Genomic DNA, 16,077 nt, shown 5'->3' with positions numbered 1-16,077 from the left:
AGGAGGAGTGGGCTTGGCTTGACATCTCCTGATATGACACAGCTGGAGACACATCCACCTGCCAAGATGAGCCAATCATAGACCGCAAGGGCACACACGGAAGGGGACACACCCAGCTATGGGCAAGGCAGCCAAGGTAGGGGTCACATGGATGGCCCTGAGCAGGGCGGAGTAGATGAGGGCAGGGGCAGGAGCAGCCTTCCGGCCCAGGCTTGTCCTGCTCTGCCAGGGTGCCTCCGCACCTTCTGAACCTCCCAGGCTGGGCTCCAAGCTTCAAGAGAGCACCAGGCCTCCTGCTCCCTTCCACCCAGCTCTGCACGGGGCCCAGAACCCTCCTGTGGAAGAGGGACTGCAGAGAGACAGGCCCCAACCCCAGCACTCCCTCAAACTTCCCTCTGGGTAAGAAGAGCATCTCTGAGCATCCCCACAAACAGCCCCAAGGAGGGCTAGGCCCTGCCACAGGAAAGTATGTGGACCAAGGACTGTGGCTTTGACAAGCAGATATCAATATCCACGACCTCAGACGAGGGGATGAAGGGAGGACACTGCCTGGCTGGGCTGCCCCGCTGTAAGAAAGCCTTCTGCCCTGCCCTGGGCATGGGGGCACAGCCCTCTGCCTAACAGCCTTTCAACCCTTGTGAGGGTCACAGACTGAGGGCAGGGTACGACTTCAGGTTCTTCCTGCCTGCGCAGCGGGGGTTGGCATCATCCATGAGGGCCATGCCCATGATAGCCAGGAATGGGGAGGCCGGTTCAGGGCCTCCTGAACCTGGCTACCTCTGGGACCAGCCTCAGGGCACTGGTCAGCCGATCAGAGGCAGCGGGCACCATTTTTCTGTCCACTGTGCCAGTTAATTCTCTGAGTGGAATGACAGGCCCGGGGCAGGGACAGGTAAGGGAGCATAGACTCTCTGCAGCTGTGTAGGGGCAGCCCTGTGATTGCTACAGACCCCGATTTCTACAGTCCTTTCTGGTTCCCATGCCCCCCCATCACCCCAGGCCTTGGCCCCTCACCAAGGCCCAAGGGAACATGCTTGGTCCAGCTCTCTTACCTCCACCAGGTGGGGCGTCGGGTTGAAACCACACAGGTTGCACACCTGCAGTTTGCATGTGGTGCAGGTGTTATAGTTGGCGGGGCCCTTGCTGTCCACGTTGAGCTCAGCTTGGCACAGTGGGCAGGTGGCCCTTTCCTTAGGCATGGTCTTTGGCTTGGCAGCAGCCTTGGCCACTGCCTGGTGTTCTGCTCTGCCATGCTTTGGACTGGTTGTTCCCCCAGTTCTTGCCAGGGCTCCAGGCCCTGATCCAGGACCTGTTTTAGCTCCAGGCTCAGTTTTGGCTCCAGGTGCTGGCCCAGACCCGGGCCCTGAGCCTGGAGGTCTTGGGCCAGCCTGCTTGCTGGCATCGCTGAAGACGATCTTGGGCGGCCCCTTGCTGGGGGCAGCCTGGCCCTGGGGGTCGGCCTCAGGCTGCACAGACATGAGGGTGCTCGCCTGGGTCAGCAGCGATGCACCAAGGCCAAAGAGCTTCCCAGTGAGGCCCTCCTGGGTCGGCTCAGCAGCACCAGGCCCAGAGGGCGCTGTGGTGGCACTTTTGGCCGGGGCCTCTCCTGCAGGTGGCCTGGGCTCAGCTGTGGAACGCTTGATGGGGAGAGGGGGCTGAGGAGACACCCTCCCCACCTCCAGAGGGGCAGCTGCTTGGGCAGGCCCCGGCACTGAGGTGGCTCTGGCTGTCTCAGCCTGGTGGGGGCCAGGCTGTGGTCCCCCTGGGCCCCATGATCTCTCTTGCTCCGGCTTCCCCAGGGGCTGTTTGGCTGGGGAGTGGACTGGAGACAGGGCTGGGGAGTGCAGCTGCTGCTGGCTCTTGGAGCGAGGCGCAGTGGTCATGTCCATCCCTAGAGCCCTCTGCATCTGGCAGTTCAGACAGAGCCACTCCTTCACCTGAGGAGGAAGCATCATGGTCATCAGGGTGGTCAGGACTGGGGGTGCCCATGGTCCAGGTCATTGCAGCCCACAGCAGCCAGGGCCAGCTCCTAGCACAGGCAGGGGAACCAAGCCCGGCTCCGGTGTTTCTGGGCTGCCAGGAGGTGGGCTGAGGGACAGATAGCACTGCCCTGCCCTCTAGGAGCTGCCAGGTGCGTGGAGCCGAGCAGAGGCAGTCACACGCTCCCTACCCCCAACTACCAACACACTGCCTGCCAGACTGCCTGCCAGGGTCCTCCCCATGCATGCCACTGGCTGTACCTCAGACCTGCGTACATCATCCATGTCCACATCCCGCCTCACCAATCCATGCTCCCATCCTCCTGGTTGGATGACCCCAAAAGCCTCCAACTGGTCACTTTCTTTCCCCTGCTGCCCCCTTCAGGCTGTTTCCACACAGCCTCCAGAGTGACCTTTTGAAATATAAACCAGGAGGAAAAGCATGGCCCTAGAACAGTGCCTGGTATGCGATAGGTACTCAATAAAAACTTGCAGAATGAATAAAGAAGTGAAGAGTAATAGGTACGAGAGGGAGGCATAGAAAATAAAAAGAAACCATGATTCCTGTCCTAGAGGAGCTTAGAGTCTAGCTGAGGAGACAAGATATAAATGAGAAATCTTGAGAGCAAAATAAGTGAGGGCAAAGTAATGCAATGTAAGTGACGTAAGTAGAATAAAAATACCTTTTGCTTTCTTAAGGAAGAGAAATTTTTTTAAAGAAAATGGGATAATCTGTGCCTCCAGAATAAACAAGGCATGTGTTGCTGTTCCCACGATGGACGTGTAGTTTCTCTCTGTCATTAACTCCTCCCTAGGACAGCAGGCTCATGACTCAGGTTGGGCCAATCACTGGTTGCAGCTAGGGGTGCAGGGATGGGCATGTGACCTTGCAAACAGGGCCAATCAAGAGTCCTTCCATGTTACTGGGTGAGTGAACAACAGGAGATAGGCTCACTCATCAGAAGGACGTAGCCTTGGAGTGGTCAGTAGCCTTCTTGCCCAACATGCAGAGAGGCACTAAGGATGAAGTCAAGAGACAGTTGGAAGCGGAGGTGAGACAAAGAGGAACGAGCAGAACTGATGACTTTATTCAATTCCCTGGATCCAGCTCTGCCTTAAGTCTACCCTCGGACTTCCAGTTACATGAGCCAATATCATCTTCCTCCAAAAATCCACATACAAATCAGAGAATGTCATTTACAGGCTCAAACCCCTCTAGTGAATTCCCACCACACTTAACCATGGGAACTCTTTACTGTGACCCATGAGGCCCCCTATCTACCCCAGCCTATGCCTCTCTCTGGCCTCCTTTCCTGCCCTCTCCCCTTTGCTGTCTCATCCCAGACACGCCGGACCTCCTGTTCTGCCAAGTGGTCCTCTGAGCTCTCTTCTGTAACCAGGGCCTTTGCACTCACTCTTCCCTCTGCCCCCGGGTGTTGCTAGCTATGCAGGTCTCAACCGAGTATCACTTCACCAACAGGGCCCTCCCTGGCCACACAATCGAAAATACCTGGGACTTCTCTAGTGGTCCAGTGGTAAAGACTCCACGGTCCCAGTGCAGGACGCCCGGGTTCAATCCCTGGTCAGGGAACTAGATCCTGCATGCTGCAACTAAAGAGCCCACGTGCTGCAACTAAAGATCCCGCACGTGGCAACGAAGATCCCGCATGCTGCAACTAAGACCCGGCACAGCCAAATAAATAAATACATAAATAAATATTTTTTAAAAAAAGAAAGAAAGAAAATACCTCCGAAGCACTCTGTAGGTAATCACCCAGTTTATCCTCTTCACTTATTCTTTCCCAAAGCTTCTGCTACTTTGTCCCTTTGGGTGTCTCCTGTACCCTTGCCCCAACCATGCGCTCTTGTTTAGGCGGTCTTGGGACAATGCACAGTGTGTGGCACAGAGCAGGGATCACTCCAGAAATACTTGCTGTAGGATTAATCCTGACAACCTATTAATAGGGGCATAGCTCTTGCAAGGCTGCAGCCATGAGAATGGAGATTCAGCATCCCATGAAGAGGCTTCTCCTTCTCAACCAGAAAGGCAGAGGCCAAGTCTGCTCATCTATGGTTGAGCAGCCAGAGTCTTTGAAAGCACCACAGTGGCCCAGTTGCCAGGGAAAGGTCCAGTCTGGTCCCTGGGGCAGAAAGTTCCTTCTGCCCACCCTCAGGGGTGCCTCCAGCCCTGCTCTCTGCCTTGAGGTCACAGGGCTGTGCTGCTGCCGCTGTGGCTGACTTGCCACAGTTTGGAAGCCTGGGCTTGGTTGCCTTGCCCAGCAGCCCAAGAGCAGCATCCAAGGAGTGGGGAGAAGACTGCACTTTGATGAGTACCCCCTGGCACCCTGCACCACACAGGGCATGTTCGCAGGCATTCTTGCATTTTATCTTCACGGTAGAGAAAAACAAGGTCTAGTGTGATTTAGCCACCAGCTCTCACAGTAGCCCAGCTTGGAAGTGGCACTACTGGCAAGACTGGCCCTGCCAGCCCTGCCCAGCTCCTGAGCTGCAGGTTGCAGCCTGTGGCCTTTTGCATGTCTGCCTCTTCTGCAGACCGCTTAGCCTCACCCAAGTCAAGTCATGGGTCTAGAAGTTGCCCCTGCGGAACTCAAAGACCAAGCCTGGCTCTAGAAACCATAAGAACAGTGATGCCGCAGCACTGGGGAGTGAAGCCATCCCCCAAGCCGGGAACTGTTAACTCATCTAGATGCTTTGAAGACCCAAGGCAGTTTTGTCTGCCTTTGGACAAAGAAAGCTACAGAGGAAACAATCTGTGTCCCGGGGACTCAGCCCAAAGACTCCTTTAGAAAAGTCATTTTTGGCGAGGGTGATGGGGGTTCACTCCCATCAAAAGCGGGAGCTCCCAGGGGCAAGCTGTTTTGGCTCACCCTCAGAGGGACCCTGGGAGATGATTACCCTCTTGAGGGGAGGCCTAGGTCCTGGCCCAGGACGGCAGCCACAAACTCAGTTCCTGTGGTGGGTGCGCAGCCCACACTGGAGGTCCCATCTCTGCAGCATGCCCTGAGGTGGGACTTCCCAAGAAGAGGAACCTGAGAGGTGAGGCTCTTTCTCCTGGGACTTCAGGGTGACCCTCCTTTGGGTTCTGGACAGCACAAGGGCCTGTGCTAAAACTCCTGCACTCACCACCAGAACCTTCACTTACCCAGCCTCCATCACCCAGGCTGTCACAGGCGTCTCACCTAAAATAGAACCTCTCCAAGAAACAGCTAAAACGCCCCTCAGTGACTCATATCCCAGATGGGCGTAGCTATTTCTATCCAGCCTCTTCCAGACGGCAGGAGCCGTGACCGTGCCCTCCCCCAACCCCTCCCAGGCTCAGGCCCAGGCAGATAGGGCCAGCACACAAGGCCACCCAAGGAGAAAGCTGGCTGGGGGATCTCTCTGAACCCAGCAAGACTTCCCTCTCTGCCTCCCCCGTGGAACTTCAGAAGCTTGCTGGGAGGGGCTCATCCTCAGCCTCTTCCTCCCTCCTCCAAGGTCCTTACCCTGTGTTAGGGGGATGGAGGCTGTCCACTGGGTAGGGAGGGAGATGGCTGTGCACCACCAGCCCACCTGCCCACCTAGGCTGGGTATACATGACCAGGCCTGGGGCAGCTCCCCTGGCTCTGGAACCAACAACAGCGAGAGTCTTCCTCGGCTGGACACAGTGTCTGTGGCTCCTGGGTACCCTCCTAGCTGGCTGCCCACCAGAATCAGAGGGCATGGCCTTCTACCAGTGTGACAGGGAACCTCTCTTAGAGTCTTGTTATCAAATATCTCCATAAGCCCTTGGCCCATGGCCAGGAGATGGGCAGGTCACAGACTTCATGTCCCAAGACCCAAAGATGGAGCTAAGGGGACTTCCCAGGGCTACTCTGAGGTAGATGGTTCCACCTGACATCAGCTTTGGTCAAGCTGATCCTTCTTGCCAGCAAGGGGACCCATTGTGCCATCTCAGAGGCATAGATGCCCCTGCACCCAGCCCAGTGGGGGTCTGAGCAGCAGTGGGGATGGGAAGGCTCAGCATGGTGTGCAGCCAAGAGCTGGTCCGCAGATGCGGGAAGGAGAAGCTACAGGAACATGGTTTCCCATAGGGAGCCAGTGCCTGCTCTGCCAGGAGCCGGCCAGAGATTCAAAAAAGCAGGCCTTGTGGGTTCCTGGCTCTGAAGGGACTTTCTCCCCGAGAAGAGCCTTTCTCAGCTGCTCCCTTACTTGCACTGGTCAATCACAGAAGGGCAGTAAGGCAGTGCAGCCCACCAAGGATCCAGAGGCCTGGGACCAGGCTGGGGGCTCTGTGAACCACACGTCTGCATGGCCTCTCCCTGCGGCTCCCTCCACTGGGCTCTGGGGCAGGAAGGGGAGTGGGGAAACTTTGGGGGAGGGGTTTCTACATCTTTCCCACAGGGGCACTGGTGGCACTGCACCTGCCACCCTGCATCTCAGTCCCAAAGGGTGGGATCCAGCCTTGCATGTCATATTTGGCCCCAAAGGATGCTGCCCAGGGAACTTGCTTCTGCTCCTGGGTGGGGCCTGCCGCACTGTCACCTCCGTGGCTACCAGGAAGCTCTGAGGGCCCCCAGCAGTAACAGGTTCTCTTTCCACCATCCCCTCCCACGTCCCCACCAGCAAGGAAGGAGGGTGGCAGACGTCACTTAGCCTGCCTTCCTGCAGAGAGCAGTGGCTTGCCTCCGAGCCCAGCCCCGCCTGGGAGAGCGGGCATGCAGGGTGTCAGATCACTGCACTGACATCATGCCTGATGCTGCATTCATTCTTTTTTCCATTTTGGTACAAGTTGAAACATCACAGGAGCAGCTTATAAATGAGCCTTCCCTGCTGGTGCCAAGTCTAGAGATTCCTGGGAGGGCCCCTCCGTCCAGTGTGACCTCATGCTCTTCCAGGCTGTGAGTCACTCGCCAGGCCTCGACAGGAGGCACATAGCCCACTGTGTGCTTGGAAGAAGGGTGGGCCTGTGCCCTCGCACTGCCCCTAGCATTGGACACATCACCTGCCTCATCCAGTATCTAGCTGCCCCAAGTCTGCCACCAACCTGCTTGGCCTGTCAGCTGGTTGACCTCAGGTTTAGGGGCAGGTACCACAGGGTCCCATAGAGCAGGGCACATTGATCCAGAGCTGGATCAGCCAGGCCTGGCCCACTGGGGAAGCCTGTGCCAATCTCATCAGGTCAGGACCCTGGGAATCTGCCCAGCATCTGAGGCCAGGATTTGGGTGGTGGAGGCTGAACCCAATTGCTGCTTGGGGCTGGAAGGCCTCACTAGCCTGGAGCTCCATGAAAGGGAGAGAATCCATCCCCTTGCTGATTCTCCTCCCGATATCCCTCAACTCCCCACCGATCCTACCCCAGACGGCCTCCCCTCCCTCCCAGGCCTGTCCACTGTGTCCTATAAAACCTCCTGTCCAGGACCGAGCCAACTCCCCTACACCCCATCCCCATACCCCTCTTGGACCCCAGATGATCTCTCTAGGAGAAGCTGCACTCCCTGGATTTCAGAATGTGGCAATGCCTCACCTTCTCTTTAAACTCCCTAGGGCCCTTGGAGCTCAGCCTTTGGCTTCCCCACCCTGTTCCCCTCCTGGCTCCTGCTGTCTTCCAGGCCCCCTCATCAGGCCTCTAGTCTCAGAAGTCCTTGGCCCTGGTCTCCCAGGCTTCCACTGCACTGACACCCACAGTCACTGCAGATGGCAGCCACCCGCTAACCCACCTGACACCTCTATCCCTCAGCCTCACCCTCAAGCTTACCCTCGCCCAAGACTGTCTCTCCTCCCAAACTACCCCTGTGTCTGTCCTCCTCCAGCCTCCAGATCATCTCCTAGGCCTCCCCACTGCAGCGGGCCTGGGGCCTTGTGGAGACCTCCCCCACCGAGCCTCTGCTTTCTGTCTGTCCATGGGCCCTCTGCTTTCGCATCCCTTCCTACCCAGCTAAATCTATGGTCTGCCGATCCTGTCACACTCTGCTCAATGTCTGTGCTCTCTTGACCTGTGTCTGCTCCAGAACTAGATCCAACTGCATACCTTTTTCTCCGGGCCTACACCTGAACAGCTGAATGGGTACCAGGCAAAGGGGCTCCACTGTAAACTAACTTATGTCCTAGCTTCTCCCGGGCCCCCCAGCTGCCTTGTTAACTCACTCCATCTCTCCAGTTAGCTCTTCTCCACAAAGGCTGGTTCAATTTCTCCATCCCCATCCCTGCCTGTCATCTTCCCCTGCCTTCTGGATCAAATGATGGCCCTGCTTCCAGTGTCTCAAAAAGGAGCCACATAATAGGATGCCTCCTCCACACTCAGGATCTAGACCTGCCTTTTCGGGGGCCCCACTCTTTCAATCATGCCCCATCTCCCACATGCCTAGGCATGGCTTTCCTCTCGGAGCTCAGACAGCACCACTGTCTCCTGCTTTTCAGAAACCCTCTCCTGCCTGCACACCTTCCCTAGTTACTGTCCAGGCTCTCTCCTCTCCTTCTCAGCCAAGCTTCTCGAGAGTTGACCACACGGATGAAGCTCAAAAAACACTGTGCTGAGAAAGGACTTACACAAAAGAGTGCATTCTGTATGATTCCATTTATATGAAGTTCTGGAATAGGCAAAACTCATCTACGGTAGATAAAAAAATCACAGCAGCAGTTGGCCCTGGAGGAGGGATGAGGATGGACAGGGATGGGGCCTGAAGGGACTTTCTGTGGTGACGGGGATGTTGTCTGTCTTGACTGGAGGGCTTTGGGTGACACAGGTGCATGCTTTTGTCAAAGCTCACTGAATGGTACATTTAAGCTTTGTACATTTCATTCTATATAAATTTTACCTTAAAAAAAAAAACCCTTAAATACTGATCTCTAACTAATGAGAGGCTTACTGAAGTGTTTAGTGGGAAGTATACTGATGTCAGTATATGGCTGTGAATCTCCAAGGTCTCCATTCCTGACCTGCCTGCACGCCAGGGTCTTAGATTTGTCACCCTATTGCGCTCCACTTGGGTGCTCACAGACAACTCCAACTTGACACGACCCAAACAGAAGAATTCTCCATCTCCATCTCCTACCCCCATGTCCACTACATTTCCATAACCTGTCTGTTTAGCCTCCAAAATACACCAGGAATCTGTCACGGTTCCCCTCCACCCCATGACCATCTCTACCCCAGCCCCAGCCTGCCTCTATAGGCTATTCTCCACACAGCGGCCAGAGTGTGGGGTGTGTGTGTCTGTGTGCTATTGTTGTATACATATACATCTAGGAAAGGGAGTAAAACAAACATAACATAAAATGTGCCATTTTAGTCATTTTTAAGTGTAGATTCAGTGGCATTAATTACATATATGATGTTGTGCAACCATCACCATTATCTATTTCCAAAAAGATGTTTTTAAATGCATACCTTACCTTCCCACTGCCATCATCCAAAACCCTTGACATCACATCTGGAGCCCCCAGCAGGACCTGCCTGCCCTCTGGACCTGGCTTGCACCCCGGCCCTCACATGGGCCACGTACTTCCCCTCAGGCCTCCCCTGCCTCCACCTGTCTCTGGTCCAGCATCAGTCTAACATCTGCAGTCTAACCTCCCCTCCCTGTAGAAGTCCCCAAGAGTCTTGTCACAGCATCACAGCAAGTCCCACCAGCCCTCCTCCTGGTCCTCCACAACCCTGACCCCCAGGTGTGGCTGTGTGTTTGCGGGCGTGGTTACTGGTGAACGAGCTGCCTCTCCCTCTGGCCCGGAGGCTCCTCAAGTCTGAGCAACACATCTGCTGCAGCTCTGCCTGAATCTCCAGTGTTGAGGACAGTTCCTGGCTTATATATGGACTCAAAAAGCATTTGTGGAGGGAAGAAAGGATGAGAGAAAGGGAGAGGGCCACCCTCTGACTGAGTAGATACAAGCGGGCCTGCTCAGGCCAAAGTTTGAGCTAACAGACAGCAGAAACGGCAGAACCAACAGGTGACCAGCCAGCAACTGGCTACTTTATGGAGCTTTCCTCCTCTGCCTCTTCCTGCCTCTGGACCCCTGCCTCTCCCCTTCTTGTCCCTTCTCCCTGCTCCTACTTTATTTCTCTCTTTCTACCCTTTTCACTCCATTCTTTTTCATGCTGTTTTCTTTTGCCCTCACATACAAAATCAGGTGTTTTAGGAATAAAATTTCGTATTTTCTGTTCTGATTTAATTTTACATTCATTCTTAGATAACTTTACAGCCCCCTTCCATAGCTAAAAGTTAAGTGCCATGCCTGACGGCCACAGCTATAAAAAACTCCCACTCCTGAACAGCCACCTCTTCTGCCTGCCCGCAGTGGCTCTGGCCTCCACCCCGTAGTGGCCCAAGCAAGGCGGCCAAGGGGCCTAGTTCCTGGGAGCAGGGACTGACAGCACGGCTGGCTGCCCAAGGCTGGCTGAATCTTGGGGGGCATTTCCCTACTGACTCAAGAGATTGTTTGGGTCAAAGTGGCTACTGCCAGGCAAACCACCCAAGGACTAGACGTACAGAGGGGAGAAGGCCTCCCAAAGGGCCCGCCACCTGGAGATCCATTTCCTCTTTGTTTGGAGGTGGAGAGGGGAAGGCTGGGCCCAGGAAGGAGGAGGACACCTCTGCCTCTCCTCAGCTCACCGCTGATCCATGTCCTTCTAACACCTGCTCCTCTTTCCTCAGTGGCCCAGGCAGCAGTGTGGCCAGGAGGGAGCAGAGGGAAGGGGGCAAGGCTGGTGGCTGCAGCAGAGGGATCTGTGCTGCACTCACAGCACCACCCCCGAGCCAGATGGTGGCCCAGCCCTCGCCGGAAAAGAGTGGGATGCAGGCAGGAGAGGAAGAGGCTTGTGGCCACTGCATCTCTCCCTCCCTTCTCCACACCACCCACCCGGGTAAGTGCCTAAGCCCAAGGCTTGCCAATGGGGTGGGAATGGGGGAGGGCGCAGTAGCTTGGTCTTGGCTTCATCTCAGCAAAGTCTAGACCTTGGAACGGGTGAAGAAAGACCATGATCACTCTTCTGTAGTTTTCTTAGAGGGGCTTATAAGCAATTCTGACTAGAGCAAGGGAGGTTGAAGGCACATGGGCTGTCTGGACCTGGAAGGCTGGGGATAAGGTGGCAGCTCTGCTGCTACCCACAGGGGTAGAGGGTGGGCCTCCCACATGCAGGCTACAGCCTCACTTTAGGTGCTGCTCTGAGAGGATTCTGCTGATCCGACCGGGAAGCACAGGCGTGCAGTCAGCCCTGCCTCTGCAGAGCACTCATTCCTGTGATGCTGTTGCTAGCGCAAGGACAGACTCCACTGAAGGAGTTCCAGGCCAGGATGCTGCTGCTAGGGCTGCTCTGAACAGGGCAAGGAGGCCCCTGAGGGGGCTGACAGAGACAGGTCATGCCTGCCCCCAGCCACAGCTTGTCCTCTCCAGGAGCTCACTCCCACCCCGCTGTCCACCCCGACCTTACCTTCCCCCTCCACCCAGCTGGCTCATGGCCACACCCATTTCCTTCCCACAGCTATCAGAACAGGTGGCTCTGTCCCAGAGGAGAAAGGGGTGGCAGGCATGAATGCTGAGTTACCGAAGAGCAGACAGGTGGGCTAACGTGGCACGGAGCAGGCTTGGGGCATCGGCAAAGCCACTGAGACTGGTCCCTGGACCCTGCTTCTCCTTAAACATTCGGGAGGTTTAAGGTACTTGTGTAAGAACCCACATCCAGGCAGAGAAGAGAACAGTCTTCCTGTCTTTTCCCCATCACTGGGCAGTGACTTGGCTTAAATGCTAACACCTCTGGCTTCCTCCCTGTGTCCTCACAGGGAGGGTCTTTTGTGGGTGGTGAGAAATGTTCTGACCCCACAAGGAAACCCCCAGTCTTTTGCCATGGTTTCAAACAGGTTAAATTATTTACCTGCCCTGAGCAACCAGGGCTGGAGATCTCCAGGAAAAAACAGCCTCCACCACGAAGAGTGGCCAGGATAGCCCTGCTTGCTACGAACCATCCTCAGCCCAAGCAAAAATGGACTATGAATAAGGAGAATGGGGATGGGAATCCTTGGGGTAAAACTGGAGACCTAGCTACTGGTTCTGGGTCCCCAGCTCCCTTGCTCCAATGAATCAGAATAAACGAAGACTTGGTCTCCTCAACTGTAAACAGAGGGTGCTCTGAGCTGCTCCCTGACTTCCATGAAGTCTTAATGTGCTCCAGGCACTCAGACCCCCAGCAAAGTGCATGCGCAGGCATCTTCCTCTCAAGGCATCACAGCCTTGAGAGCCAGCCAACCCGGGCACGGGCAGGACAGCAAGTGCCACATCTGTGTGAGTGTGGTACCCATCCAGCAGCCCCTGGGCACACTGGCCAGAAAGCAGTGGTTCCAGATCTCAGACACTATTCTGGCCACATGGGGCTGACCTGTATGTGATTCTCATCTCCAGACCTGGTGTGCTGTTTCCACAGGACCCAGCTAAAGTAATAAGATGCTGACAGATGCCATGAGACAGAAAAACCAAAACTCTGAGTTCCAGTGACCATTGGCCCAGCAGTGCCAGTCTTTTCCTTCCTTTCTACTCCTTTGTCCTCACATAGCCATTCAGCACAACAGTTCTATCACATTCCTAATCTGTGCTGCAACTTGAGTTACCAACCAGCCCCTGATTCTCTCCTTGTGACACGCACGATAAAAGGTTCGTTTTCCATGGTCTCATTTCCAAAGATCCAAGAGCAGATTCATTAGTGGTCTGAGAGGCATGAAACCCTCCAAGTCGCTTGTGTGGTGGAAAGCTGAGGAACAATGCATCCTGCTCACATGCCCTGATGAGGCTTCGGTGACCTTCAAGGCAGGATGCAGGACCCAGGCTACCTCGGCATTACCACACTAGCAGTTTCAGGCACAAGTTCGCACCCCCAGACAGGACCCCAATTAACCTGCCCAGTGGCCAGTGTCTGTAGTGCATCTGTGCTGGGACTGGCAGTCCCCCCACCCCTTTCCACTCTAGCTGGGCTACTCCTAGGAAGTGAGAAATCAAAAAAGGAAGTGAGTAATCAAAAAAGGAAGTGAGTGCTGGAGCTGGAATTCCTGGAAAAGGTCACTCTGCCTGAGCCCCTGCCACCTACACCAGCCTGACTTCAGAACCCACCCCTTGCGCTGCCCAGAACCTCAGGCCAGGCAGGAGCCCAGCCCAGGACACCAGGGCAACCCCACAGATAGCCTTGTTGGCTGATGAACATCATGTTAGAAGGGCCAGAACAGATGTGGTTTGACAAGGTGGATCTATCAGCAGGTATGTGGGCAAAACTTGCAGATGTGCTTTCTCGTTATGTGGAAGCATGACCAGGGAAGTGAACCTGCTTTTAGTGAAGTGACGAAGGGCAACTGCTCTGACTCAAGAACTAGGCTCTGCCAGCCCCTCAGGAAAATGGGCCGAGGGTTCTCTTCCTTGACAGGAACACCACTGAAAGCCAACCATGAAGAAGAAAAGGTTCTGCTTGGAGACCATGGCAGAAAAGGGCATCCACCAGGCGAAAAGCTGGAGAATGGTCAGCACTTCCCAAACTGAATGCCATGGAACAGCAGCCCCTAATGTTCAGTGAAAGCAAGTCTGGGAAAGGCCACCAGCAACAGCCCTGTCTTGGAGCTCCTGCATGTATATGCCTTGAAGGACCTGGTCCGGAGGCCCGCTCTTCACCAAACACTGTGAATCTGCAGTAAGCTGGAGGCCCCTTTCCTCCTGGCCCTGAGCCCCGGCTTCCTCCCAGCACAATGAGGCAGATGGACCGAGTGTCGCCAAGGTCCTCCCACTCTGCTGTTTTTCCAGGCACAGCCAAAGGCTGGTTCCCCTCCCACCTCACCAAAGGTCCTAGGCTGGGGGAGTTTGTTGTGTGGGAAGGACTGAGATGCCCACCAGGAAACTGGTGCCACCGTGTGCGGCTCTCCCTTGATCTCCGCCTACCCCACCCAGAGTCGTTCGGGTCCTGCTGCTCTAGTGAGCGTCTCTGGAAGCTGAAACCTGGGAGGCAGGGCCAGCACAAGAGGGGGATCCCCACAGCAGCCTCTCTCATCCCTGCCTGCCAAGCCTCCCTGCTTCTCGCTAGCAGAAACAGCCAGGTGAGCTTCCCTGGCCTTAACCACACTGTTCTAAATACTGAGGAGCAACACTTACCTAACTGATCAGTGCAGGGATGGGTTGTTTCTAATCACGGATGTAATAATCACGAGTGTACACGCCTCCTCAGAAAGCCCCCACACTCCAGGAGCGACTGCAAACGCACTGAATCATCTCCCCACACCGGCAGCTCCTTCCTTGGAATCTCACACTTACCTCTCGCAAAGCACACGTCCCACACCCACAGCACCTCATATCACAAATAGACCCCGACCTGTGAACAATTATTCTCACTCATCCCCCCGCCCATGTGGTCCAAACGGCTCCTGCTGCTGATAATCCCAGCTGCGGGCATGCAGTCACCACTCTCCACCCGGCCCAAGGGCAGAGCCCTGGGGGTCTACCAGAGACTTCTGTGGGTTACCGCGGAGGAGAGGGAGGAAGCTGACAACCCCACTTATTTCAAAGGCACGGCCCCAGCCCAGCTAGTATATTGGGGCACCCAGCCTCCATGGCACCAGAGAGAGGCTCAGGGGCTTGGCTGAGCATCCCACAGCAACTCAAAGCATCCCAACACAGCAAGGGTGGGGCTGGGAACCCAGGGTCCTCTGGGGGAGAACGCAGGCCAATCTCATGGAAATGGCCTTGCAGTGGCCTCTTGATGAGTGTAGGACACTGCCTCCATGTGGATGCTTGGCCCCCAGTCTGGGTCTCTACTCCAAGGTTGTTTCTTGGGATGGGTAGCTGCTCCACTCCATCAGGCCCCAGCTTACTGGAACGGAAGCCCAGGGGAGGCGGTTCCTGAAGCCCAGGTGGGAGGCAGTTTCCTATCTCCCTTAACACCTTGCTCCCCTCACTGGCATCCCTCTCCAAGACCCACTGTCAGGGAGAGAGGCTGGCCAACGGCCAGGGAGACTTGCCTCCCTTTGGGCCCTGCAGCTGCTCGTGGCCCTCTCCAAATGAGCATCCACTGGGAAAAGTTGTCCGTAAGACTGTCGTTGACCCTCCCTAAGGCCATTTTTCCAGGTCAAACTTGGACCAGGTAAGAAAGCGCCTTCTACTCAGGACTGAGCCCAAGCTTTCAGTCCTTTCCCTCAGGACATCTGGGGCCAAGACTTTTTCTCTGCTACCACATCTGGGAGCCAGAATACAAGCCCTGGGAAGACACAGAAGCTGATGGCCAAGGGAAATGACCAGGAAAAGAGAGCTGGTAAAAAGGGGAACCGGGGAGGCCTGGGAAGGCAGGTGGGATGGAGGAAGACGGCACAGAGCTGATTACCTGGGTGAGATGAGGGTTGGGGTTGAACCCACACTGGTTGCAGACCTTGTTGTGACACTGGGTGCAGGTGTTGAAGTTTGGCTGGCTGGGGGTTGACGTGAGATCCGAGGTCTTACATATGGGACACAGCGTGCTGCTGGGAAGGGGGGCGATCTGGGGGACGGAGTAGGGTGATGTGGGGGTGCTGCCTCTGTCCGGTGACACAGAGGGGGACCGCCCTGATCTCTGCGTCCTGCTGTCTACCTGCAGCGTCCTGCGGGGGCCATCAGCCTCCTGGCCAGCTGGGCCCTGTGCCCTTGTCTCCTGGGGGCTCTCACGGCTGGGAGCAGGAGCAGAAGGCTGCTTCGGGGTTGGGGAAGCTGCTCTCTGGCTACCCAGGGGCTCCTTGGGGTCCAGTCTCCTGGAAACGCTGAAATGACATTGAAAATGACGATGTTAGAGATATACCTTAGAGAAGTCCCCTGCAGAGGTCTCCACCAACCTAGGTGACTCTGCCAAGCCCCGTTGCCACCCTCCTCTGCTGCCCAGTGGCATATCACAGCCCCCACTGGCCGAGTGCTGACTGACAAGTGTCCCCCGACTTGAACCGTCAGCACCGGGCCATGTGATCGGCTCATGAGTGTCCCCTCTTACATCCCACTAAAGTGCAGAGTCTGATTCAGTAGGTCTGGGGTGGAGTTTGCACTTTTAAGAATCTCTAAGGTACTCCAATAAAGCTGTTAAAAAAAAAAAAAAATCTCTAAGGTGATGCCTTTACTA

The 16,077-nt window shown here is 55.6% G+C and overlaps 1 protein-coding gene across 1 annotated transcript in view; it reads right to left on the bottom strand.

The window, feature by feature from the left end:
* BSN (bassoon presynaptic cytomatrix protein) overlaps positions 1-16,077 on the bottom strand; it is a gene marked incomplete at both ends in the record, with an annotated part of 84,624 nt that overhangs the window by 20,313 nt on the left and 48,234 nt on the right. The window contains 2 exons of the mRNA XM_082664646.1: positions 1,053-1,937; positions 15,319-15,727. Of these exons, the coding sequence (XP_082520772.1) occupies positions 1,053-1,937; positions 15,319-15,727 (1,294 nt within the window). The remainder of the gene's footprint in view (positions 1-1,052; positions 1,938-15,318; positions 15,728-16,077) is intronic.

Source organism: Grampus griseus (assembly GCF_964374135.1).
Source record: "Grampus griseus genome assembly, chromosome: 10".
NCBI classification, from domain to species: Eukaryota; Metazoa; Chordata; class Mammalia; order Artiodactyla; family Delphinidae; genus Grampus; species Grampus griseus.
Note: the sequence above shows the minus strand (reverse complement) of the source record. Positions and strands in the feature narration are given on the sequence as shown.